Source organism: Sus scrofa, chromosome 6 (genome assembly GCF_000003025.6).
Source record: "Sus scrofa isolate TJ Tabasco breed Duroc chromosome 6, Sscrofa11.1, whole genome shotgun sequence".
Taxonomy (NCBI): Eukaryota; Metazoa; Chordata; class Mammalia; order Artiodactyla; family Suidae; genus Sus; species Sus scrofa.
In genome coordinates this window covers 45,574,323-45,600,617 of record NC_010448.4, presented here as the reverse complement: position 1 = coordinate 45,600,617, position 26,295 = coordinate 45,574,323, and the positions used below count along the sequence as shown (strand labels likewise).

Below are 26,295 nucleotides of genomic sequence, written 5' to 3'. Positions count from 1 at the left end.
AAAATAATGTTAGAAAAGTGAAGACTCTAACATATAAAAAAAAATTAAAACAGATGTGGATAATGCTGTCATTTTTAATTTTAATAAAATAGATAATTTCATACTACATAGAGAGCAAGTCCATTCACTCATTGATAAAATTTTAGAAATATTTTCTATAAAAAGTTTAGTAGTTGATTGGGAATGAATCCATTAGAACATTTCTATAGGTACAGTGTTCCCATCCTCACCCCCATTTTTATTAATTTTGAGAAGAATTTAAAATACAGAAAAGTACAAAAAATAAGACAAGATATCCATATACCACAATCCAGAATTAACCAGTACTTCAATATATTTACTTGAAGTTTTTTTTCCTTTAAAGAGAAATGGATGTTTATATAAAAAACTGAAGTCTCAGCTAACCAAACCTCCCTCCCCCTCCCCCACACACACCCCCTTTCCCTTTCTCCTCTCTTCATAGGCAACCACTATCAAGAGTTTGGTCTGTATCCTTCCAATCCACTTCAGAAACATTTTAAAAACATACACACATATATGTATCCATTACCAATATATAGCAATGAATTTGTGAGGGAAGTTTTAATTCAAATTTACAAAAATGTCATTGTATTATATGTCACTCTGCAACTTTATCTTTCCCCCTCAACATGACTTTTGAGATCTTTCTCTGTAATACATATTGATCTCATTTACTACATTTTACAGATATACAGCATTCCATCATTAAGTATTTCCCATTTGTTCCTGATGGGCATTTAAGTTGTTTCCAATTTATGACTACTGCAAATCATGCCACAGTAAATAGCCCGGTATGTATTTCCCGAGCATAGTAAAATTGCCAGGTATTTTTCAATTTGCTATAAGGAATGTTTCCCAACTTCCAAGGTCATAACCATTTTAGTATACAGCTTTTCCATATTCCTGTTTTTAATCCTCTTGGATCTTATCTTTGTGTATAGTTCACTGTCTATTATTTTTTTTCTCAGAGAAAAAATTATCTCCAAATCATTTTGTAAATAGTTCCATTATCTTCGCCTGATGCCATTTCTATTATATTATAAATTCTAATAAATGCATAGGTGTTTCCAGAATCTCTTCTGTTCTGCTAAATTGATATCATAGGTCTCTTCCTAATACTTACAATTTTTTTTTTTTTTTTTTACATTGGTGAACATCTCCAGATCTATGCAGATAGCAATGGTAAGCATGTTTTCCACTCCCAATTGTAGTGGAAATGCACTGTAAGTTTCAGTATTACCTTTGCTGTTTGTTTTCTGTTGGATATAGGATTTTTATCAAACAAATGTCTTTTGCTTCAAGATGAATTCTCTGGTGTCCTTTTAGTTAACAGCTTTTGTTTCCCTTGTTTGTGATGCTTTCCTTCACAACGATTATTTCTGATGTGTTCTGAGGTATAAATTCCTGATGAACACTTTTCAATTTTTATGATATCCACAGGTTTTTAATGAGTATGAATCTTCTGGTGTCTAATGTGGTGTGACTTCTGGCTGAAAGCTTTCCCACATTCACTACATTGATAAGGCTTCTTACCTGTGTGTATTCTCAAATGTAGAGCAAGGGTTGAGAATTGAGAGAAAGCTTTCCCACATTCATTACAACCATAGGGTTTCTCCCCTGTATGGCTTCTCACATGTACAGTAAGAGATGAACTTTGAGAGAAGGCTTTTCCACATACATTGCATTCATAAGGCTTATCACCTGAATGAATTCTCACATGTACAATAAGTGATGTTCGCTGAGAGAAGGCTTTTCCACATTCATTACATTCATAGGGTTTCTCTCCAGTGTGAATATTTTGATGTTTTATGAGGTACTTCTTCTGACCAAAAGCTGTTCCACATTCACTACACTTAAACGGTTTCTCTCCAATATGGATTTTCTCGTGTTCAGTAAGGTTTGATTTACCACTGAAGGTTTTCCCACACTCCTTACATACAAACGGCTTCTCTCCTGTGTGAGTTCTCTGGTGCCTGATGAGGTTTGACTTCTGAATGAAAGCTTTCCCGCAATCCTTACACTCAAAAGGTTTCTCTCCAGTATGAATCTTTTGATGGGTAAGAAGGTTTTCCTTCTGGCTGAAGGATTTTCCACATTCATTACATTCAAAAAGCTTCTCTCCAGTATGGGTGTTCTGATGTTTAATGACATACTGCTTTTGGCTGAAGGCTTTTCCACATTCATTACATTCAAAAGGTTTCTCTCTATTATGAAAATGCTCATGCTCAGTGAGAGTTGATTTGTGGCTGAAGACCTTCCCACATACCTTACAAGCAAAGGGGTTTTCCCCACTACAAATTCTCTGCTGACTGAGGTGTGACATCTGAATGGAAGCTTTCCCACATTCACAAGGTTTCTCTCCAGTACGAATTTTTTGATGAATGAAAATTTACTTTTGGCTGAAGGTACTTCCACATTTCTTACATTTGTAGGGCTTCTCTGTGTATGACCTTTCAAATGTAGAGTAAGAGATAAGGTTCAAGAGAAAACTTTTATCATACTCAGTACATTCAAAGCTTTCTCTCCAACTATAAATTTTCTAGTACTCAATGAAGTTTTGTTACATTCACTGGTTTCCTCTCAGTATGAATTTTTTTCTGCGCAATAAGATCTGCCATCTAGCTAAACGCTTTTCAATATGTAGAGGGTTTCTCTCTAGCCTGACTTCTACATTTAATGAGGCCTGGCATGTAAATCTTCCCACATTCAGTAAATTCATAGGGTTCCTCTCCAGTATGAATGCTCTGATATCAGATGGGCTTCAAATTTTTTTAAACAAAGCCATTTTCATACTGATTTACACCTAAAGGGGGTTATAACCGTAAGTAGTAAGCTGTGGCAAGATTTCCAAACTAATTAAGTTGATGATTCTTTCCTACATAACTAAGTCTAAATTGTCTCAAATTCTTTCTAGGTTAAGCTGGAAAAAGGGGTTGCTTTTAAAGATATAAGATTTGAGAGGAAGTAATTTCCAATTTTCTTATATTCACTGCTTTTTTCCTCAGTCTGTACTTTACTGGAGCTGGATGCAACTTGCCTCCCTAGTCTTGTGGCCTATCTGCTCATCATCTTCTCAGGCCTCTTCTAAAATGGAGTACAAAGAACCATCATTTAATGGAATTAATGTATAAAGTGCTTAGAACTGTGGCTGGAACATGATAAGCACTCAATAAATGTTAGCCTTATGTTATAATTTTTTATAAATTTCTCCCAATACTAGTAATAAAATTTCAGACTGTGCTTGTGGGGATGAACTCTGGCAGCCCATCTCACAGTATGAAAGAATCCTCATGACCAACGTTTCCAACTAAATTTTTAGGAGGAAAACCTTTGTAGAGAACCTCTGGTTGAAAATTAACATTCGTAAGTATACAAAGCTTACACCATTCTAATTTCATAATCCAACAAATTGAATCTAACAAAAAATGAGAAATTAAAAAATAGAGTAAAGAGATGACCATATAAAAATTTACAAAGTCTACCTGGAACTCCTAAGAAAGGGGAAGGAAAAACCAAGTGCTTCCTTCTACAACTCCACTAAAATGACAAGAAAGGGGAAAATGGCACAAATTCACAAGAAAAGAGAACATGGTAAGACATCAATATACACAGGTATTAACATTTCTGATAACATGAAGTACATGAAAGATTAACACAGAAAAGAGCTGAGGAAGTTTAAATTACATAAAGGTACTGCAAAAGAGGGCAGTGATGTCAAGCAAGCCAATTTGTTTCACGAAGTATCAGAAAGACTCAGGAAATGAAGAGAAATTAAGTATCTCAAAAAAAAAGAATAGGAGTTCCCGTCGTGGTGCAGTGGTTAATGAATCCGACTAGGAACCATGAGGTTGCGGGTTCGGTCCCTGCCGTTGCTCAGTGGGTTAACGATCTGGCGTTGCCGTGAGCTGTGGTGTAGGTTGCAGACGCGGCTCGGATCCCGTGTGGCTGTGGCTCTGGCGCAGGCCAGTGGCTACAGCTCCAATTCGACCCCTAGCCTGGGAATCTCCATGTGCTGTGGGAGTGGTCCAAAGAAACAGCAAAGACAAAAAAAAAAAAAAAAAAAAAAGAATAAAGGATGGTGGCTGGAAAAAAAAAGACTGTCTGAGGTGTATCTGGACCTCTACTGTCAGTCAGGAGGACAAAGGACCATTCCTTTGTACAAAATGAAAAGTTATTCTTTGCAGAAATTTAATCTGAGAAGCTCCAGTCTCAGGGACACTCAACTAGTGACATGACAGGAGAGAGGTGCTACACTGAATCAATGGGATGTATATAATATGGTGAAACCTCCAGCTCCATTCTGCAGCTGAGGCCAAAAAATGTTGGCAAGCTGCGAGCAGAAAATGAAAGGATCCTTCCCTGGACAAAAGGAGAGGCCCATGAAAAACTTAAATAGGATGGTCTCCATCCAAGATAACTTTTTGTATTCACTTTTTTTTTTGCTCAAAGGACCTGGCTACACCCGAGTTCATGAGGCATTCTGATTTTCATCCACTGAAACCTAGACTAGAAGCACCCAGGCACAAAAATGCTTAAAATGAAGAAGAACCCCACTAACATGAAAGATCAACACTTAAAGAAAAAAGAAACTCTAAGGAAATAAAGGTAAGGCATAGCAAACAACAAAACCCTAAAACCAATCAGTTATGAGAAACCATTTTATCAGTGAAGCAAAAACAGGATTTTGTAAGCAAGAAACAAAAAACTTCCCTTACAAATTAAGACTAGGGGTGGGGTGGTGGGATGGAAAGGAAAATAAACTATATTACCATTCGTCTGTTATTACAGGGTGTCCTTAGTGCAGAAGGATTATATTGCTTCTCTAGCAAACTCAGGCATGGTCGAGTACCTTGTTTGGCCAATGAAACATGAGCCTAGATAACAAGTGTCATTTCCTGGTAGAAGCTTTAAGACCACAAACTCAGAGAATAAATCAAGGTAATACAAGAGCTGAGTACAAGTTCCAGAAAATGAAAGGAGAAAAGAGATTAGAGGAAATATTCAAAGAACAAAAAAATTTCCTCTCCTAAGTCATGACTGTCTAGACTTAAAAGGCCCACTTGATACCCTGCCCAATAAACAATAAAAGATGCAGGAGTTCCTTCTGCGGCAGAGTGGATTAAGGATTCAGTGTTGTCTCTGCAGCAGTGTGGGCTTGATCCCAGCACAGTGCAATGAGTTAAGGAAATGTTGCAGCAGCTGTGACACCTGGCTCAAGAATCTCTATATGCCATGGGTGAAGCCAAAAAAGGAAAAAAGAATCCATAAATGCTTTCAGAAGAAAGATAATTCAAAGAAACAGTAATCAGAATAAAATTTATTGGCAGAAAGACTGGAAACTAGAAGACAAAATTCTATGGGAAAAATTTTAAGCTTAACCTATCAATTAAGAAGACAGTCAAATAAAGGCATTTTTCAGATACGCAAAAGCCTCAAAATGTACCCTTTCTCAAAGGATGCTATTAAAAGGTGTGTTCCACTGAAATTAGTAGACAGAGAAGGCAACAAGTACAGAATCCTCTTTTAAGAGGGGATGCATAGGAGAAAAAGCAAAGAAAATTTCTACAATAATAGTGATGAAAAGCTACAAGGTAGGACCTATCAGGTCAGAGTACAGCCAGTCCAGACTGAAGCAGGATAAAAATTCTATAAGGAATATAATTTTATACATATACATACACACTTCTGTTATGTACCAGAGGATGATAGTTGTCTCAAGGAAAAGCACTAGGACAAACCATTTAAGTTGTGAGCTAAACCTAGCCTCTTTTCTCATGAAACATTTTTACATTATTAATGAATTAATTAATGAATTAATGAATGTCCTACAAACTATTATTAAGACTTGGGTTATGTTTGGCAGAAACTTTCTTCAGATAGAACAAAGAAAGACAATTATCTCAACTGATAGGATATGATGCCAATGATAAAATTTGAGTTTTCAAGCAAAAATTAGAATTTTGGAAAACCTGTATTCTCCCAATGAGACTGATAAACCTCCTAATACTCAAAGGAGATACACACACACACACACACACACACACATATACATATATATACATTTATATTTACTTCTGGCTATGAAGTTCCTGGGCCAGGGATCAAACCCATGTCACAGGAGCAACCTGGGCCACTGCAGTGACAACACTGGAATCTTAACCTACTGTACCACAAGGGAACGCCCTCAAAAGACTTTTCAAGGGAGATTGGTATTGTTAACAAAATATGCTTTGATATTGTAAAAGAGATATGTTAACATTTGAAAGAAATGCATTAGGGAGTTCCTGCCATGGCTTAACAGTAAGGAATCAACTAATATTTGTGAGGACGCAGGTTCGATCCCTGGCCTTGCCCTGTGGGTTAAGGATCCGGCATTGCTGTAGTTGTGGCCAGCAGCTGCAGCTCCAATTTGACCCCTAGCCTGGGAACTTCCATAAGCCGAGAATGAGGCCCTCAAAAGAAAAAAAAAGAAAGATCTGCATTATTCCACTGAACAAGGTATGATGTTACAAAATCACACATAGGTAAGAGATCCATAGATTTTATTTAGGAGCACAAAAAAACCTGATATAGTCTCAAGTTTCACACTGTAGCTAACCTTGAAAAAATTACCACTTGTCAAGTGTTGGTATAGTACCAAAGAATATTAACAGATACCTGAAAATGCTATTAAAATACTTCTCCCCTGTCTAACTGTATCTGTACGAAACCATAATTTATTTATTTAAATTTGTCCTTTTTTTGCTTTTTAGGGCCACACCTATAGCATATGGAAGTTCCCAGGCTAGGGTTGGATAAGAGCTGCAGCTACCGGCCTTTGCCACAGCCACAGGGAACCAAGCCACACCTGTGAACTATACTGCAGCTCATGGCAACACTGGATCAGGGCCAGGGATCAAACCTGGGTCCTCATGCATACCAGTCTGGTTTGTTACTGCTGAGCCACAACAGGACCTCCTGAAGCCACAATTTAATATACTCCAACCAAAATAATAACAGGTGACAAGAGCAGAAATGAGAATCCAGCTCTCTTCTGTTAAGACACACAGTAAAGTTATTTACAAATTTGCCAAACAGGAGTTCCCACTGTGGCACAACGGAAACAAACTTAATATCAATGAGGATGTGGGTTCAATCCCTGGCCTCACTCAGTGGGTTAAGGATTTGGTGTTGCTGTGAGCTGTGGTGTAGGTAGCAGCGTAGCTTTGATCCTGAGTTGCTGTGGCTATGGCTGGCTGCTATAGCTCCCATTCAACCCCTAGCCTGGGAATGGCCGTAAGCCACAAATGCAGCCCTAAAAACCAAAAAAAAAAAAAAAAAAAAAGTAATTTAAGTTTATATGTAATGGGATTATTTGTTTTTTAATAAATGATTTTTAAAATTTCTCAATTTTACCTTACAGTAGATATCACAAAAGTCCACATAAACCAAAGCTCTTTGGGGGCCTTCAAGTTTTAGGAATGGAAATTTTCTTGCTAATGAGTATTAAGTTTCCTTTGGTGGTAATGAAAATTTTCTGGAAACTGAGTTCCCCTGTGGCTGAGCAGATTAAGTGTCTGGTGTTGCCACTGCCAGGGTGCTAGTTCAATCCATGGCCTGGGAATTTCTACATGCCGTTGGCACCACACACACAAAAAAATTTGGAAATCAGTAATGGTGACTGTGCAACTTTGTGAATACACTGAAAAACACTCAACTGTGCACCTTAAAAAAGTGGATTTTATGTTATCTGAATTATATCTCACTAAAGCAGGTTTTAAAAAAAAGAATGTCGGAGTTCCCGTCGTGGCGCAGTGGTTAACGAATCTGACTAGGAACCATGAGGTTGCGGGTTCGGTCCCTGCCCTTGCTCAGTGGGTTAACGATCCGGCGTTGCCGTGAGCTGTGGTGTAGGTTGCAGACGCGGCTTGGATCCTGTGTTGCTGTGGCTCTGGCGTAGGCCGGTGGCTGCAGCTCCAATTCGACTCCTAGCCTGGGAACTTCCATATGCCACGGGAGCGGCCCAAGAAATAGATTAAAAAAAAAAAAAAAAAAAAAAAAAAGAATGTCAAGGGTTCCTAAGACCAAAGTTTGAGAACTGATGCTTAATAAACATTCCTCATTATTCATTCAACAAATACCTTCTTTCCTTTCTATGTGCCTGACACAGGTCTAAGCTCTAGGGATAAACAGTATTGAACAAAACTGACAAAATTCTCTGCTTGCATCAAGTTTACAGTCTAGTGACAGAGAAAAATAACTAACAAAACAAAGAAGGTGGTTTGTTAACAAGTTAAGTACTATGGGAAAAAATTAGGGAAGGGATAGAGAGTTTCAATTTCAGATGGAGCAGCCTCTGAGAAGGCAAGATTCAAGACCTGAAGGAAGAAAGGGTGATCCTTAAAGATATCTGGAGGAAGAGCATTCTAAGCAGTAGTTAATTTCAGAGGCCCTGAGGAAAAGCCTGCTAAGAGTGTTAAGTACGCAATCAATGAGTCACAATTATGCATATTATGTTCCTCATGTCCTTTGGCTTAGCCTGATCTCCTATTAAAGGTCTATAAAAATCTATAAAAACCTCCTGGAAGCAGCTCCAGCATAATATGTTCCTAAAAAAGGACTTCTCTAATCTTGTCTCTTACTTCTAAACATCTTTTCCTTACCTTTTTTTTTTGGCTGCCCATGGGATGTGGAAGTTCCCAGGCCAGAGATGGAATCCTCACTGCAGTAGCAACCCACACCACTGCAGTGACAACATTGTATCCTTAACCCACTGTGCCCTAAGAACTCTTCCCTTAACTTCTAATTACATTCACTTTTCCTAAAATAAATGTTTCATATAAATTTTTTTTTTTTTTTTTTTGTCTTAGGGTTTCAAACCCGTGGCACATAGAAGTTCCCAGACTAGAGGTCAAACTGGAGCTGCAGCTGTTGATCTACACCACAGCCACAGCAACGAGGGATCAGAGCCACGTCTGTGACCTACACCACAGCCCATGGCAACAGCGGATCCTTAACCCACTAGGCGAGGCCAGGGATCAAACCCACATCCTCATAGATACTAGTCGGGCTCATTACCTCTGAGCCATAATGGGAACTCCTAGGCCTTCCTTTCAATAGGTTCACAAGATAGATTCCAGACATAAAAATATAAAAACATGTAAGATGCTATTTATTGAAGACTTTCGAATTTCTGTGGAAATAATGTAAAGGAGGCTGGACAACTAGAGGGGAGATCAATAAAAGAAGTAACAGGTTTAAATGATAACTGAGAACTGAACAGGCAGGGCATTTTATAATCAAAGGCCAAGATTCAAAGTATTTTATAGAAAGAAAAAAATACGTTCACATTTATATTCATATGGCTAATAGTAAAGTATATCTATTAAAAGGTTTTACTGACCATATTACAAGGATCATGAGAAAAGATATAATCCAGACATAATCTAAAAATGGTTTGAAGTGACCTGAAATCTGGGTAAGTAGCAGTGATTTCACAATGAGAATCAAGTCAACTGAATAGCTGTTTATCCCATAAACAGGTAAAACTATAGTGGGCAAGACAGAAAGGATGGACGTGCCAAAATAAAAACTGATATTTATAGAAAGAATTACTTCTAACTTCAGAATGGATGAGTCCTTGCTTGGAATTAATTTATAAAGGGAAGGAGAAAGGGCAGAATGAAAAGTTCCAGAAGCCAGCTTCCAGTAAGAGGACAGAGAGTAGGGGTGAGGAAGGTAAAAAATGAGGTAATTCCTAGATAAACCAACATCTCAGGTCATCAAAGCACCAGTCAAGCCAAAGTGGGAAAAAATTCCTAGAAGGGTGATTCAAACATAACATAAATAGATCTTTTCTTCTAAAATGGTAAAATAGGAGTTCCCGCCGTGGCGCAGTGGTTAACCAATCTGACTGGGAACCATGAGGTTGCGGGTTTGATCCCTGGCCTCACTCAGTGGGTTAAGGATCCGGCGTTGCTGTGAGCTGTGGTGTGGGTTGCAGACTCGGCTCAGATCCCTCATTGCTGTGGCTCTGGTGTAGGCTGGTGGCTACAGCTCCAATTCGACCCCTAGCCTGGGAACCTCCATATGCTGCGGGAGTGGCCATAGAAAAGGCAAAAAGACAAAAATAAAATAAAATAAAATGGTAAAATAAAGACATCACTGCTCACTTTATGTCTGTGAAAGAGAGAGGAAAAAAGGGAAAACTGCATTTTTTTATAAGTAGCAAGTAGCTATAATTCTAATGTCTTACAAGAAAGGATAAGGAACATCCTTTTTTAGAAGAATTCTCATGCACAATGCGCTTCAAAAACAAAAGGCACAGACTCAAGGGCACCATCGCTATCTCCTCGTTTCTAACAACCAAATCCAGGAAGCTAAGCCGGATGTAGAAGATTTGGTGGACCCTGATTGGCATCCCTGAGATTAAGAAAAACAGGACTGTGCAAGGAAGTGCAGAGACATCACCCCTGAATAAGTCAGCTTCCTAGTACAGCAAAACAGAAGCAGGTTCCTTAAATTCTTTTTTTTTTTTTTTTTTTGTTGTTGTTGTTGTTGTTGTTATTGTTGCTATCTCTTGGTTCTTGGGCCGCTCCCGCGGCATATGGAGGTTCCCAGGCTAGGGGTTGAATCGGAGCTGTAGCCACCGGCCTACACCAGAGCCACAGCAACTCAGGATCCGAGCCGCGTCTGCAACCTACACCACAGCTCACGGCAACGCCAGATCGTTAACCCACTGAGCAAGGGCAGGGACCGAACCCGCAACCTCATGGTTCCTAGTCGGATTCGTTAACCACTGCGCCACGACGGGAACTCCGGGTTCCTTAAATTCTTGACTTGTGTATCCAACTGCCTACCTTAACATGCACTTCGATGATGGATCAATAGACATGTCACAATTAAAAGGTCCTAAAGAGGAGGTCCCATCATGGCTCAGTGGTTAACGAATCTGACTAGGAACCATGAAGTTGTGAGTTCGATCCCTGGCCTTGCTCAGCAGGTTAAGGATTCAGCGATGCCGTGAGCTATGGTGGAGGTCGCAGATGTGGCTCGGATCCCGAGTTGCTGTGGTTCTAATGTAGGACAGTGGCTACAGCTCCAATTGGACCCCTAGCCTGGGAACCTCCATATGCCATAGGTACAGCCCCAGAAAAAAGGCAAAAAAAAAAGTCCAAAAGAAAACTCTTGATCTGTCTCCTAAAATGCCTACTCTTCCTATCTCAGTAAATGGTAACTCATCCTCTTCTAGTTAAAGACTTACTGATGACTTTTCTCTCATAACTGACATAAAATCTCCATCAATTCTGTCAGCCACTCCTTTAAAATATTTTAAGAATCTGACTGCTTGTCACTAACTTTAACTACTAACCTAGATCACTGCTGTAGCTTCCCATTAATCCCCTAGCCTTGGCACCCCCCATATCATACTTTCTTTATAGCAGCCAAAACATAATTCTGATCTTTTCACTCATCAACTCAAACCCTTTGTGGGTCTCCCAAATCATTCAGAATAAAGGCCAGAGTCTATGATTTGGCCTGTTACCTAATTAAACCTACCCTTACCCCCCTTTGCTCACTGTGCTCTAACTCACTAGCCTGATCACTATTTCCTGAACAACAAGCCTAAAAACCTCAAGGGGTTTTAGTTTTTGTTTTTGTTTTTGTTTTACTTTGTAGGGCCGCCCCTGCAGCATATGGGAGTTCCCAGGCTAGGGGTTGCATTGGAGCTGCAGCTGCCAGCCTACACCACAGCCATAGCAACGCAGGATCTGAGCTGTGTCTGTGACCTACACCACAGCTCACTGAAATGCCGGATCCTTAACCCACCGAGCGAGGTCAGGAATCAAACCTACGTCCTCATGGATATTAATCGGGCTTGTTACTGCTGAGCCACAACAGGATCTCCAACCTCAGGGTTTTTAAGACTTTTTGTTCCTTTTGGCTGAATGCTCTTCTACCAAATGCTGCATGTTCCACTCTCATACTCTTCAGCTCTTCTTACAAATGCCATCCTCTTTTCCCTAGTACCCGAAATGGTGTCAAATACAAATCATTCAATTATGAATATACCATGATGGTAGAAATGTAAACTGGTTTACTTCTTTTGAGAGTGATGTGTCTATTTCTTTCTTTCTTTTTTTTTTTTTTGTCTTTTTGCCATTTCTAGGGCCGCTCCCGCGGTATATGGAGGTTCCTAGGCTAGGGGTCGAATCGGAGCTATAGCTGCTGGCCTACGCCAGGGCCACAGCAAAGCGGGATCTGAGCTGCATCTGCAACCTACACCACAGTTCACAGCAACACCGGATCCCTAACCCACTGAGTGAGGCCAGGGATCAAATCCACAACCTCAGGTTCCCAGTCAGATTTGTTAACCACTGAGCCACGACAGGAACTCCCACGATGTGCCTATTTCTATCAAATCTACAAATAAACATAACTTTGACCCAGTATTTCCACTTAAGAGTAAATTATGTTATTGCATCTGCATATCTCTGCAAAGCACTATAAACAAGAATACGTACTTGCATCTTTAACTGCCTAAGCTTGGAAACAACCTAAATGTCCATTAGTAGGAGACAGGTTAAACAAATAAATAGTTGATAGAGAGGAAAAGGATACTATGTGCACAATAGAATATATTCCACCATTTATATGACAAGGAAAACTCAGGGCTTATATATATTCAAATTTGCAGCAGACACATAATATTTGGTTTATTCATAGACTAACTCAAGAAGGATACATGTGAAACTCTTAAAAGTGACTGTGTCTTTGAAAAAGAACTATAGGACTGAGGGTCAGAAGAGATTTTTTTCACTGCATGCCTGGATGTTCAAAACTTTTTACAAATTCCAGAATCGTATTAAAAACCAAATGCAGGAGTTCCCGTCGTGGCGCAGTGGTTAACGAATCCGACTAGGAACCATGAGGTTGCGGGTTCGGTCCCTGCCCTTGCTCAGTGGGTTAACGATCTGGCGTTGCCGTGAGCTGTGGTGTAGGTTGCAGACGTGGCTCGGATCCTGCGTTGCTGTGGCTCTGGTGTAGGCTGGTGGCTACAGCTCCAATTCGACCCCTAGCCTGGGAACCTCCATATGCCGCAGAAGCGGCCCAAGAAATAGCAAAAAAAAACAAAAAAAACAAAAAAAACAAATGCAAACTCATACATCCATGCATACATATACCCACACATAGCAGAAAGGCAGAATTAATTTCTAAGATAAAAACTTCTGAAAGAGGTACATGGGAGCAGAAGGGAAGGAGGCAGGAATTTGTTGATGTATAATGGGGAGGTGGATAAGATGTGTGATCACAGATGTAAAATATAATGCTGAAGCATTTAACCACTGAAAGAATGAGAGAAGCTGGTAAGTAATAAAAAGGGACCTAAATATCAAATGATATGTTAACACTTAAGACTTACAAAAGACAATGAACAAGATAAAGAGTTTATACACACCAGAGGATATGAGACTGAGGGTATCATGAAAGAGAACAATCACAGAGGCAGTACAAATGAAGTGATTTTTTGACATGCAGAATAGATAAGAGGGCATCTGCCCCCCTAGAATCTGATTTAAGAAGTTAGATTACTACAAGAAAATATGATGACTAGAAATACTCTTCAGGTATCTAGCAAATTCTACCAAGTGATATCCTAACACTAAGGCCTGTAAGGAAACATACTTAAAAGCGTTACAGAGGTGGTAATGCTGATTCAACAACTGTGAACTGCCTGCTTGTGATTCACTCACCTGGACAAATTTCATTTCCACTTTTTTCTCCACCATTCAGAGTTCGTCTTCTTGCTTCAACAGAGACTCACATACAGTTTGGTCAGCTTATAACCTGCAAGGGAAGCAGAAAGAGTAGGCTGAAAAAGTACTTGGTAGTGGAGTGACCTAATTTAGCAATTTCTAAAAGTCAATGATCATTAAAAAAAAAAAAGAGAAACTGATGACAGAACACTGTGAATCAACAATGGACAAATGAAAATCATTACAAAAATAAATAAATAAGTAAAAGTGAACGCATCATCCTGGAAGGCAAGTACCACATGATTTGCAGGAAACACAGATAAGGAGATAGAGGTCTGCCCCCACCATGTTAGGGTCATCAAGCCTGAGGAAGGAAGCATAGAAGTCCTAGAAAAGGCCCGTGAGCTCTGAAGCATAGAATGCTACCACGTTTCCTTTTTCCTGGTACTTGTCTAGGAAAATCTATCTCATGCAAACATGGGTAACACAAAATACTTTGTCTAAGTCCACACAAGTACACTTGTAAGAAAAACAGTGCTAATGAACAGCATAATTTTCCAACATTTAAACTCATATGAAATACACTGCCCCATGCAGATTAAAAAAAAAAAACGAAGAACAATGTAACAAAACCAATTTTTAAAAAAAGACATAAAAACTTTAAGAAGCAAACAAAGTTACAGAGGGCACACAGAAGATAAAAAGGGGAACTTAGGTGTCATCCAAGAGGAAATGAAAACAATAGGAATGGACATTTTATTTTTGTTCTGTTTGATTCTTCAAAAAAGATTGCAGTTATCAGGAGTTCCCATCATAGCTCAGTGGTTAACGAACACAACTCGTGTTCATGAGGATGGGGGTTCAATCCTTGGCCTTGCTGAGTGGGGTAGGGAGACAGCATTGCTATAAGCTATGGTGTAGGCTTCAGACACAGCTCTGATCCCTTGTTGCTGTGGCTGTGGCATAGGCCAGCAGCTGTAGCTCCAATGTGACCATGTGACCCCTAGCCTGCGAACCTCCCTATGATGCAGGTGTGGCCCTAAAAAGACCAAAAAAAAAAAAAAAAAAAAAAAAAAAAAATTACAGTTATCAGAGTTAGAGGGATTTTTGGGTCCTCATTAAACTGATCTTTCTTGATTGTTCCAACTGAGGCAAAGCAGTGGCTTCAGCCTTAAACTTTTGGTTTCTACTCACATCCCCAGACACAGGCAGCATAGGCAATTTATACATACACAGGTAATCAAAATCTATATACTTGACCACAAAAGCCAGCATCTTAGCTACTGCAAAACACTGAAGGCATTTCTATTAAACTCTAAATAAAGATAAAGGATGCCCAGTGCCTTATTTTTTAATAGAACTACAAAAAATTATCTAATAAGGTACACAAGGAATAAAATTTGTATAATAAGCCCTCCCCCTTTTTTGCTTTTTAGGGCCACACCTATGGCATATCTAAGTTCCCAGACTAGGGGTCGAATTGGAGCTACAGCTGTTGGCCTACACCACAGAAACTCGGGATCTAAGACTTATACCACAATTCACACCAACGCCACCCCAGATTGCCGACCCACAGAGCAAGGCCAGGGATCGAACCCACATCCTCATGGACACTAGTCAGATTCATTTCTGCTGCACCACAAGGGGAACTCCTCGATAATCTTTATATATACCAGAACAATGACTTCATTCATAACAGTAATATAAAAGATAATGTCCTTAAAAATAAATTAAGAAGTGATTCTCAAGTTTACCCAGAAAAATAAACAATACCTAGGAAACTGAAAAAAACAAAGCAGTAAGAGGAAACTAGCTACACTAGATATAAAACAAAATTATAAAGCATCCATAATAAAAAGATAACTATTGGTACATGAATAAAGACTGGAGGATGGGTGAGAACACGAAGTCCAGAAACAGACCAAATACATGAGAATTTAGTATATGATCAAAATGGAATCTTAAAACAGAGTTAAGGACTTTCTTTAATAAATGGAGTTGAGGAGTTCCTGCCATGGCTCAGCAGTTAACGAACTCAACTAAGATCCATGAGGAGGTGGGTTCAATCCCAGGTCTCGCTCAGCGGGTTAAGGATCCAGCGTTGCTGTGGCTGTGGTGTAGGCGGGCAGCTGTAGGGTCCAATGGGACCCCTAGCGTGGGAACCTCCACATGCTGCAAGCGAGGTCCTAAAAAGCAAAAAAAAAAAAAAAAGTTGGAAGAACAGGATAATCTACTGGAAAAATAGAAACCTGGATGCATAGCTATTAATGTAGGTCAGGATAAACTCCAAATGGATTTAAAAAATTAAGTTGAAAATAAAAGCCCATAAAAATAATCTATAAGGTCAGTGGTTAAGGAATCCGACTAGGAACCATGAGATTGTGGGTTCGATCCCTGGCCTTGCTCAGTGGGTTAAGGATCTGGTGTTGCCATGAGCTGTGGTGTAGGTTACAGACACAGCTCAGATCCCGAGTTGCTGTGGCTGTGGGGTAGGCCGGTGGCTACAGCTTCGATTCGACCCCTAGCCTGGGAACCCCCATATGTGGCAGGAGTGACCCAAGAAATGGCAAAAAGACAAAAATACAAAAAAAATAAAATAAAAAAATCTTGTACAAGTGAAACATGGGTTGGGAAAGGCTTTCTATGACCATAAATAAAAAAACTGATAATGCTAACTACATTAAAATTTTTTAAAAATTTAAATAAAAAAATAAGGCGTTCCCGTCATGGCTCAGTGGTTAACAAATCCGACTAGGAACCATGAGTTTGTGGGTTCCATCCCTGGCCTTGCTCAGTGGGTTAAGGATCCAGCATTGCCGTGAGCTGCAGTGTAGGTGGCAGATTCGGCCTGGATCCTGCATTGCTGTGGCTCTGGCGTAGGCAGGTGGCTACAGCTCCGATTGGACCCCTAGCCTGGGAACCTCCATATGCCGCAGGAGCAGCCAAAGAAATGGCAAAAAGACAAAAAATAAAAAAATAAAAAAACAATAAATAAATAAAAACCGACTGGTTCTGCACGGTTTAAAAAAAAAAAAAACACTGTGAATAATGTCAAAACACAAATTAAAACTTCAAAAAAAATTTGCAAATTGTTAAATGTAATATAACAGCTCCTAGAAGAAAAAGGCACCTCCTAATAAAATGGGGAAAAGGATATGCAGATTGTTCCCAGATAAATACACGTGGCCCTCAAGCATATGGAAGATCTTAACCTCACTCATGATAGAGGTTGTAAATTAAATCTACATTGAAACACCAACTTTCTCTGATACTTTTGTCAAAAAGAAAATATTCAACCCTACAAATTCTAGAAGGAAAGATGTTCTTGTCGATTGCTAATGGAAATGAAAGTACTTAGCTCTATGGGCAATTCCACAGCAATCAACTTTAGAAATAATCTTGCATAGGTACAAAATGACAAATAAAAAATTATTCAGTACTGGAGTTTCTGTTGCGGCTCAGCAGAAATGAATCCGACTAGGAACCATGAGGTTGTGGGTTTGATCCCTGGCCTTGCTCAGTGAGTTAAGGATCTGTCGTTGCCGTGAGCTATGGAGTAGGTGGCAGATGCAGCTTCAATTAGACCCCTAGACTGGAAAGCTCCATGTGCCAAAGGTTCGGCCCTAAAAAGAAAAAAAAGAAAAAAAAATTCAGTACTGCAGTTATTAACAGCAAAAGACTGGTAACAGTCAAAAAGTCCAAAAACATAATAAACTACTGTACATACACACAATGGCATCTTATTTATGAGGCAGTTAAAAACAAAAAGAGGGGTTTCCATTGTGGCTCAGCAGCAATGAATCCAACTAGTATCCATGAGGACATGGGTTCAATCCCTGGCTTTGCTCAGTGGGTTAAAGATCCAGCGTTGCCATGAGCTGTGGTGTAGGTCACAGACACAGCTCAGATCCCACGTTGCTATGGCTGTGGTGTAAGCCAACAGCTATAGCTCTGATTTGACCCCCTAGCCTGGACCTCCATATGCCTCAGGTGTGGCCTAAAATGTAAAAAAAAAAAAAGAGAGAGAACAAAAAGACAAACTGTTTAGGGAAGAAAGTGAAGAATACAGATGTACAATAGTACACATTTTATGTAAGGAGGGCAGAGGATAGGAGAGAAGAATATATATACACTAATGGTCTAATAAACAAAAAATCCACTTGAAGTTTAAAGAAACAAACAAACAAAAGGGAAATGACCTAACTGGGACAGAGAAGAAATGTGATGGGGAGAGGGGCAGAATGAGGTATCTCTATGAGAATAGCTTCTGTTGAACCAGAAATGGATTACTTACTTTTTATATAATCAAATCATTCTTTTACAAAGCAGTCTCTGAACTTTGAAAACAAGCTGAAATTAACTCAACCGTACATTAATTTAGCAACATAGTTCCTCAAAGAAAGGAACTTTGACAACATGTATTTAGTGGGATGCATTCTAAGAACAAACATAACTACAATGAAAATTTTCACATGACACAGTACATTAGCAGTTGCTAATATTATCAATGTTTTTTTTGAAACCATTTTCTTTATATTGCAGGCTAAAACTAATAAGTGCTTACTTATGTTAACCTGTTTCAAAATCTTTGCTATAAAATACAATGAGGAAAGCTGACAGAACACTGTAAACCACAGTGTTAATTTAATGGAAAAAAAAATTAAAATCACTAAAAAAGACAGATAAAAAAAAAATAGGAGTTCCTGTCGTGGCACAGTGGTTAACGAATCCGACTAGGAACCATGAGGTTGCGGGTTCGGTCCCTGCCCCTGCTCAGTGGGTTAAGGATCCGGCGTTGCCGTGAGCTGTGGTGTAGGTTGCAGACGTGGCTCGGATCCCTCGTTGCTGTGGCTCTGGCGTAGGCCGGTGGCTACAGCTCCGATTAGACCCCTAGCCTGGGAACCTCCATATGCCGTGGGAGTGGCCCAAGAAACGGCAAAAAGACAAAAAAAAAAAAAGTAAAATAAAATAAAATGAGGAGCTAATCATGAGGTAAAAATACTGAATCATTTCATTGAATTAGAAATACTAGTAAGAATTCATTTTTTTCTTTTGACACCCTGTGGCATTCAGAAGTTTCCGTGCTAGGAATCAAATCTGTGCTACAGCAGTGACAATGCCAGATCCTTAGCTGGCTAGGCCACCAACAGGGAACTCCCAATTTGTGATGATTTTTATTTTTTGGCCACCCCTTGGCACATGGAGTTCCTGGGCCGGGGGATCTGAGCCATTTGCAACCTAAGCCACAGCTGCATCGAGGGATCCTTAACCCACAGTGTCAGGCCAAGGATGGAATCTGTGTCCCGGAACTCCCAAGATACCTCTAATCCCATTGTGCCACAGGGGAAACTCCTCATGATTTTAACAAATGGGTTTTCTACCTCCCTCTCTGAAATGGCCCTGAGACAATGTTACCTCTGCAGCAATGAGAACAATTCAGAACCCATATTTTGGTCTCCAATACCATCCTCCAGGAAAAGGAACCAGAGCTCCTAGGAGAAACGGTCAATTCCAAGTCTGGTAGGGAAGTATAAGGTGGGCCTCGAGGGCAGAAGGCTCTCAAATGATGTTTAAAGAAAAAAAAGCCAGGATAAATGTGACACAATTTGAAGTAGCAATCAAATAAACATAAAAGGAATGAAAAAAATGAGAAAACCAGCACTTTGCAACACTGAAGTTAAAGATTCAGCTAAAGATTGTTTATTGGTGTTAAAACCATTCATTAAATGATTGATGGGCAAAGGATATTTGTATGGTGCCAAACTGTGAACATACAGATTTTATTTTGGTCATAAAGGGAAAAATATAATCACTAATGGTGGACCAGTCATACATTTCCCTAATGTTATGCAATTTGAAGATCACCTCTGATGCAGTCTAACCAAAAATAAGTCACAATTAGGATATTTAAAAAACATCGGAGGTTCTGAATTAGAACTGTGAGGAAGTAACAATCAGAAATCAGATTTATCTGCTGAAGGAGGTAGTGATGAGTTTCTAGATGAATGTAACTTGAACACAAACCTAACTTCCTCATTCCAGTTACAAAAGGAAAAACGTTTAAATACGGAAATTAAAAAAGATCATCTACTTTATCTGAATCTTTCAGAAATTTTTACCGTAATACAAATGACTACACTATTTCTGAAGAAATACTGTTCTGTGGTATTAGTACCATTTAACATTTATCCACTACTTCCTAATACTAAGCACTCTTTTTTTTCTTAAATGAGAGTCGTTGTTTTTTGTTTTTGTATTTTTTTTTCTCTTTTGCCACACAGGCACTATGTGGGAATTCCTAGGCCAGGGACTGAACCTACAGCAGCAACCAGAGCCACAGCCCTGAGAATGCAGGAGCCTCAACCCTCTAGGCCATCAGAGAACTTCCCTAAGCACTATTCCTTAGAACTCCGCATCTGCACAATCACCCTGTGAATCAGGGACTATTATTTTTCCTATATTACTAGCTGAGAAACTGAGACACAAGGTATAAGTACCTGCCTAAGGACACCTAGGCAGAAAGCCGCAGAGGGAGGAATCTGGCTCCATGGCCTAAATTCTCCTTTAAAAAAGGGGGGGAGGGGGGTTCCTGCTGTGGTGCAATGGGCTGTAGCAGCCTGGGTAGCTGCAGAGGTGCAGATTTGATCCCTGGCCTGGTGCTGTAGGTTAAAGGATCCAGCACTGCTGCAGACCCAACAAAGATTACAGCTGTGGCTTGGATTCAATCCCTGGCCCAGGAACTTTCCATATGCCTCAGGTGCAGTCATTGAATTTAAAAAAAAAAAAAATTACTTTGATTTTTGAATATATAATAAATTCATATAGTTGGGAAGAAACATAAAAAAGTATTTGCATTCATCCTATCTATGCCTGTACCTCTATCCCAACAGAGGTAGCCAATTTTATTTGCTGTAGATCTTCTTATTTTTTTTTAATGGAAAGTAATACAAGCATATATTCTTACCTCTCCCCTTAATCCATATGAAGCATACCACGCATTCTGCGTTTTTCACTTTACATTTTTGGAGTTACTTCAGTGTTAGAATACAGAAAACAGGAGTTCCCGTCGTGGCGCAGTGGTTAACGAAGCCGACTAGGAACCATGAGGTTGCGGGTTCGGTCCCTGCCCTTGCTCAGTGGGTTAACGATCCGGCGTTGCCGTGAGCTGTGGTGAAGGTTGCAGACGTGGCTTGGATCCCGAGTTGCTGTGGCTCTGGCGTAGGCCGGTGGCTACAGCTCCGATTAGACCCCTAGCCTGGGAACCTCCATATGCCGCGGGAGCGGCCCAAGAAATAGCAACAACAACAACAACAAAAAAGACAAAAGACCAAAAAAAAAAAGAATACAGAAAACTTCTCCTCATTCTTTTTTAAAGCTGTAAGTTACTGTTGTTTACACATGCCATAATTTTATCACACTAATATCCTACTGATGAGCATAAATTGTCTCTCCCTATGTGAAACAGTGCTGCAATGAGCAACTTTGTACCTGTGTCACTTCATGTAAATTCGGGTATATTTGTAAAATTTCCATCTGTGAAATAACTAGGTCATTAAACACTGAGGAATGGCCCTTCATAAGCCTGTTTCCTTCTAATAACAATACTATTTTAATTTATGAGGACCTAAAATGTTATTGTTAGGCTCCCACCTCCCTATACCCTAAATGCTTTTCTTTTTCAGAGCTCTACCGGCTATTCTAGCTTGTCTATTTTTCCACATGAAGTGCACAATCAGCTTATTTAGGTCCAAGAGAAAAAAAACCAAAAACCTATGGATACTTTTACTGGGATAACATTAAATTAATAAATTAATTTGGGAGTTCCCACCATGGCTCAGTGATAACGAACCCAACTAGTATCCATGCGGACATTGGTTCGATCCCTGGCCTTGCTCAGTGGGTTAAGGATCCGGCGTTGCTGTTGCTGTGACTCTGGCATAGGCCAGCAACTGCAGCTCTGATTCGACTGCCCCTAGTATGGGAACTTTCATACGCCACATGTACTGACGTAAAAAGCATAAAAACCCCAAACCCTTGAATTTATCCACCTTTTTTTTTTTTTTTTTTTTTTTTTTGGTCCTTTTACGGCCACAGGTGTGGCATATGGAAGTTTCCAGGTTAGGGGTCGAAACGGAGCTGCAGCCCATGGCCTACGCTAGAGCCACAGCAACGCCAAATCCAAGCCAAGTCTGTGACCTACAATGCAGCTCAAGGCAACACCAGATCCTTAACCCACTGAGCAAGGCCAGGGATTGAACCCAAGTCCTCAAGCATACTAGTCTAGTGCATTACTGCTAAGCCACGATGGGAAATCTTGCACACACTTCTTTATGAGAAATTCCCACTGAAAAACATTGTATATTTATTTGTTCACATCTTATGTTACCCCCGAAAGCAGTATTCTAAAGTTCTTTTCCAATAGTTTTAAACGTTTCTTAAATTTACTCCTCGATTTTTAAAAGACAGTTCGTGTAAACAGTGGTCTTCTACTATACCTTCTACCTGACTGTTGTTTATTTGAAGGCTACTGATCTACAGACACTGATTTGGTAACCAATTATTTAACTCTCTTATTATTTAAAACCTTGAAGGACAACTGTGGGTTATCCTTAATAATAGTATCTCCCTTTCTTCACAAAACCCATACAACCTGAGAACACTTCCACGCATTTAGGAGTTAGTACACCTAACTAGTTCGGATTCATGGATAAACACTGCAGCAAGTTTGTTTGTTTTTTTTTTTCCCCAAAGAACGAGGATAACTGTGTTTATCCTAGAACCCCAGACCCTTGACTTCCTAGTACTCTGCTTTCTGCGATATGTTGACACTACTTCTCAAAAGGTAACGCTGATATCTACTCTACCTAGGCTTAACAGCAGCCCTATTAAAGTTCCTCAAAGATCAGAATATTTGAGACCGTTTGAAACAGGGTCCCCATAACAAAAAGTTCCTTTGAAATATTTCTGCTTGTTTAAAAAAAAAAGCAATAAGTCACGATGATTTGCATTGTACCTAATTAATAAGAAATGTATTTTATAGAAAAGCATATTTTAAAATTAATTACCACTTGGTGCTTAACCCCCTTCCAATCTGCAAGTAAATTAGGTATTCCAGGAAGATGGCACCGTTATTATCAGCACTTTCGACAAGAGAAGTGCCGCTCGGACGTTATCTCAATGCCGGTCTCCCTCTTAGACGCAAGCCATACATACCCTGAGCCCAGTTTCTTCCTCAATGTTCTCAAACATTTAGTCTAACTTGCGGTCAAACTCAGGGTCACGCACACTCGAACCCTCCTCAGAGGCCCCCACCCCCACCCCACACGTAGACTAGAAGCTCTAAAACCCACTCCCCTTCCTCGCGCCGCACCCCAATAGATCTGGAATCCTTCCCCTCAACCTCCCCGACCCTATCGGCCCAAGACGTCCACATCCCACCTCCTATTTTCGCGCCACGTGGACCCAGGGGCCGGACTGACCCGCGGACAAAGACCAAAATGTCCACTCGGTATGCTGCGCCTGCGCACTCAGAGGGCGAGTGAGCACTCCCAGAAACCCCCGCGACGCAGCCCGCACGGTCACCGCGGCCAAGCCCAAGCTGGTGTCTGGTTACCTTCTATCAAAGCAATGCCGCTTTTCCGGCCTTGAACTACATTTCCCTTAATGCTTTGCGGGTCGACACCCAGTATCTCCTTCTGCCTTTCCTATACGAATGTTGCGGCCACGTCCTTTGATTATGAGGCTCTCAGGTCAAGTAGTCCTACCTTGGGGGGATATCAGCTCAAGCCTGGTGGACGTTTGGAGCTGGAACCCTCCTCTTTGAAGCAGTGTCATATAGGCCGAGCTCTGACTTTCTGGTTTGAGGACGCCATCATGTCTCTGGCTGGTCTGGTCCTGGACTACGTTTCCCAGAGTCCACAGCGGCCCAGCGTTACGTGTCTCTTGACGTCGTGGCGAGATCGTTTGCTCCGCCGGGACCCGGACGCGACCAAGGGGAGGCAGAAGGTGAGGGGTCTGGGAGTCTGGGGCGGGGACGGGGCGTGTCCAGAGCCTTGGGTTTGTGCGCGCTGGCGGGAACGGGCTGAGGATGCGCTATTTTGAATGTGTCTTTGTGTGTCATGGTGGTGAGTAGATTGTGTAACTGCGTTAGTGGTGTGATTGTGCCTGTGTATACGGGTGTGGAGGTGTCTATGATTGTGTAGTTGTGTCCTGTGTGTGTTAAGAGTGGATGTGTGGTTGTGTCCGTGTGACACTATTTTGTGCAGCACCAATTTTGTGGGTGTGAGGTCCCTGTGACTCTAGTGCTCTGACAAATTATAGCCCTGAACAGCGAGCATCTGTAACACCGAGATTGGGCATCTTCTGTGCCCTCCCTCCTCCTGTGTAGGACGGGTGGGCGATGACCCATTAAAACTGCCCTGGCTCCTCATGATTGCTTTTTCTTGACTCTTCTCTAAGACATACATTGAAAGGAGAAGGAAAGAACTATTGTTGAACATCCAGAAGCCAAGCTGTCCGTGCATCAAGTTTTCTTCTTCCCCTGAAACCCTTCTTTCTCTACGTGTGTTAAAAAAGCAAAACAAAAAATTCAGCCAAATAAACGTGAAAATTAATTGTCCTTATTTAACAGTTCATGAATCGGGCAGGATCCTATCTAGCAAACGGAGAGATACTCCAAGGAGATGTACAAAATCGAAAGTTTTCATAGGCAGTAGGAAAGTGGGGCAAGGAAGTTACTAGCAAAAGAAAAGAAAGCATTGTTTTAGGCCCGGTCACCTTTTAGGGGAGGGGAACGGCTAGGGTTTTATCATGCAAATTATCTCTCTGGTGCTAACCAGGAAATTCCAGATTGATTGTTTAAAGATTTAACACATTCTTGAGAAAGCCTGAAACTAGAAATAAGTCTTGGTTTGTTATTGTGGGGACAAATGACACCATTTGGGGCTTGTTATTTCCTTTCAACACGTGCTTTTCTTTCCTCCTTCTGAAACTTCTTACTTAACACAGATAAGACACCACCACCCTGCCCCGGGAGAAACTAGTGTCTGGTATTTGCCTTTGAGTAAATTTCTGAGTGCCATGAAGGTGAACTGAAGGACCCACACCCTCTTTGCTCCCTGCACACCTAATGTTCATCTACAATTTTTTAAACATTTGAATTGGCTTTAGATTTAAAACTGCTACAAAAAAAGATTTCTCCAAATACTCTTAACCCAGTTTCTCTATAGGTTACCATTTTACATAATCACAGTACATGGTCAAAATTAGATTAACACTCATATATTATTAATCACTAATCTACAAACCTTATTCAAATTTCATCGGTGTCTTTAGGGTCCTTTCTGGATAAGGATCCAATCCAGGATCATATATTGCCATTGATAATTCTCCTTAGTCTTCTTTAAACTGGCATAGTCACTTAAGTCTTTCCTTGTCTTCCATGACCTTGAGAACTGGCCATTTTGTAAATTCTGCAATGTAGTCTTCCTCAATTCGAGGTTGTCTGATACTCCATAATTAAATTCAGGTTATGCAGTTGAAGCAAGACCACCCCAAGAGGAATGTATTCTTCTCAATGCATCTCATTGAGAGTCCCATGAGATCAATTTGTCTCATTGTTAGCGGTGTTAACTTTAATTTGCCAGGTTTCTCCACTGCAAAATCATTCTTTTCCCTTTATAGTTAATGTATCTCATGGAGAAAGACTTTGCCTATAAATATGCTGTTTATCAATCTTTCACCAACTGCATCCATTGCTAATTCTATTTCTTTTTCTTTTTTTTTTTTGTCTTTTGTCTTTTTAGGGCCACACCAGCAGCTTATGGAGGTTCCCGGGCTAGGGGTCTAATTGGAGCTGTAGCTACGGGCCTACAGCACAGCCACAGCAACGCCAGATCCAAGCCACATCTTCGACCTACACCACAGCTCCTGGCAACACCAGATCCTTAACCCATGAGTGAGGCCAGGGATCGAACCTGTGTCCACATGGATGCTAAGTCGAGTTCGTTAACCTCTGAGCCACAACGGGAACTCTGCATTGCTAATTCTTACCTGAGAATTTATTACCAAGTATCTGCCAGATGGTGATTTTTTTTTTTTTTTTTTGGCTTCCATTATTCCTTCTACATTTATTAATTAGAATCCTGTTAGAAATAGATTTTCCAGAGTTCCCGTCATGGCTCAGTGGTTAACAAATCCAACTAGGAACTATGAGGTTGCAGGTTCAATCCCTGGCCTTGCTCAGTGGATTAAGGAGCCAGAGTTGCCGTGAGCTGTGGTGTAGGTCACTGACGCGGCTCAGATCCCGAGTTGCTGTGGCTGTGGTGTAGGCCGGCAGCTACAGCTCCAATTAGACCCCTAGCCTGGGAACCTCCATATGCCTCAGGTGCAGCCTAGAAAAGACAGAAAAAAAGAAATAGATTTTCCTTCTCCCCATTTAATTTTTTCACTAACTTACAAAAGTATAGTCTGAATTTTACTTTTTAAATTTTTGGGGGATTGTGCCCACGGCCTGTGTAAGTTCCTGGGCCAGGGATTG

The 26,295-nt window shown here is 40.4% G+C and overlaps 2 protein-coding genes across 12 annotated transcripts in view; one reads left to right on the top strand and one right to left on the bottom strand.

Annotated features, from left to right (window-relative positions):
* Positions 1-26,295, bottom strand: part of ZNF146 (zinc finger protein 146) — an 82,329-nt gene that overhangs the window by 2,596 nt on the left and 53,438 nt on the right. For 2 of the 10 annotated variants that reach the window (XR_002345320.1, XR_002345318.1), the window contains 3 exons: positions 23,522-24,314; positions 13,755-13,848; positions 57-2,471 (listed from right to left, as the gene is read on the bottom strand). Coding sequence is in view for 5 of the 10 variants with exons in the window: in XM_003355870.5 (XP_003355918.1) it covers positions 1,466-2,344 (879 nt within the window). In the remaining 5 variants the exon portion in view is untranslated. Of the gene's footprint in view, positions 1-54; positions 2,472-13,754; positions 13,849-23,195; positions 23,452-23,521; positions 24,315-25,063; positions 25,595-26,295 lie in introns of those variants that run through there. The other 8 variants (XR_002345319.1, XM_013998374.2, XR_002345321.1 and 5 more) reach the window with 7 other exon arrangements.
* ZNF565 (zinc finger protein 565) overlaps positions 23,652-26,295 on the top strand; it is a 33,896-nt gene continuing 31,252 nt past the window's right edge. The window contains exon 1 of one of the 2 annotated variants that reach the window (XM_021097171.1): positions 23,652-23,762. The gene's annotated coding sequence lies outside the window, so the exon portion shown is untranslated. The remainder of the gene's footprint in view (positions 23,763-26,295) is intronic. The other variant, XM_021097172.1, reaches the window with a different exon arrangement.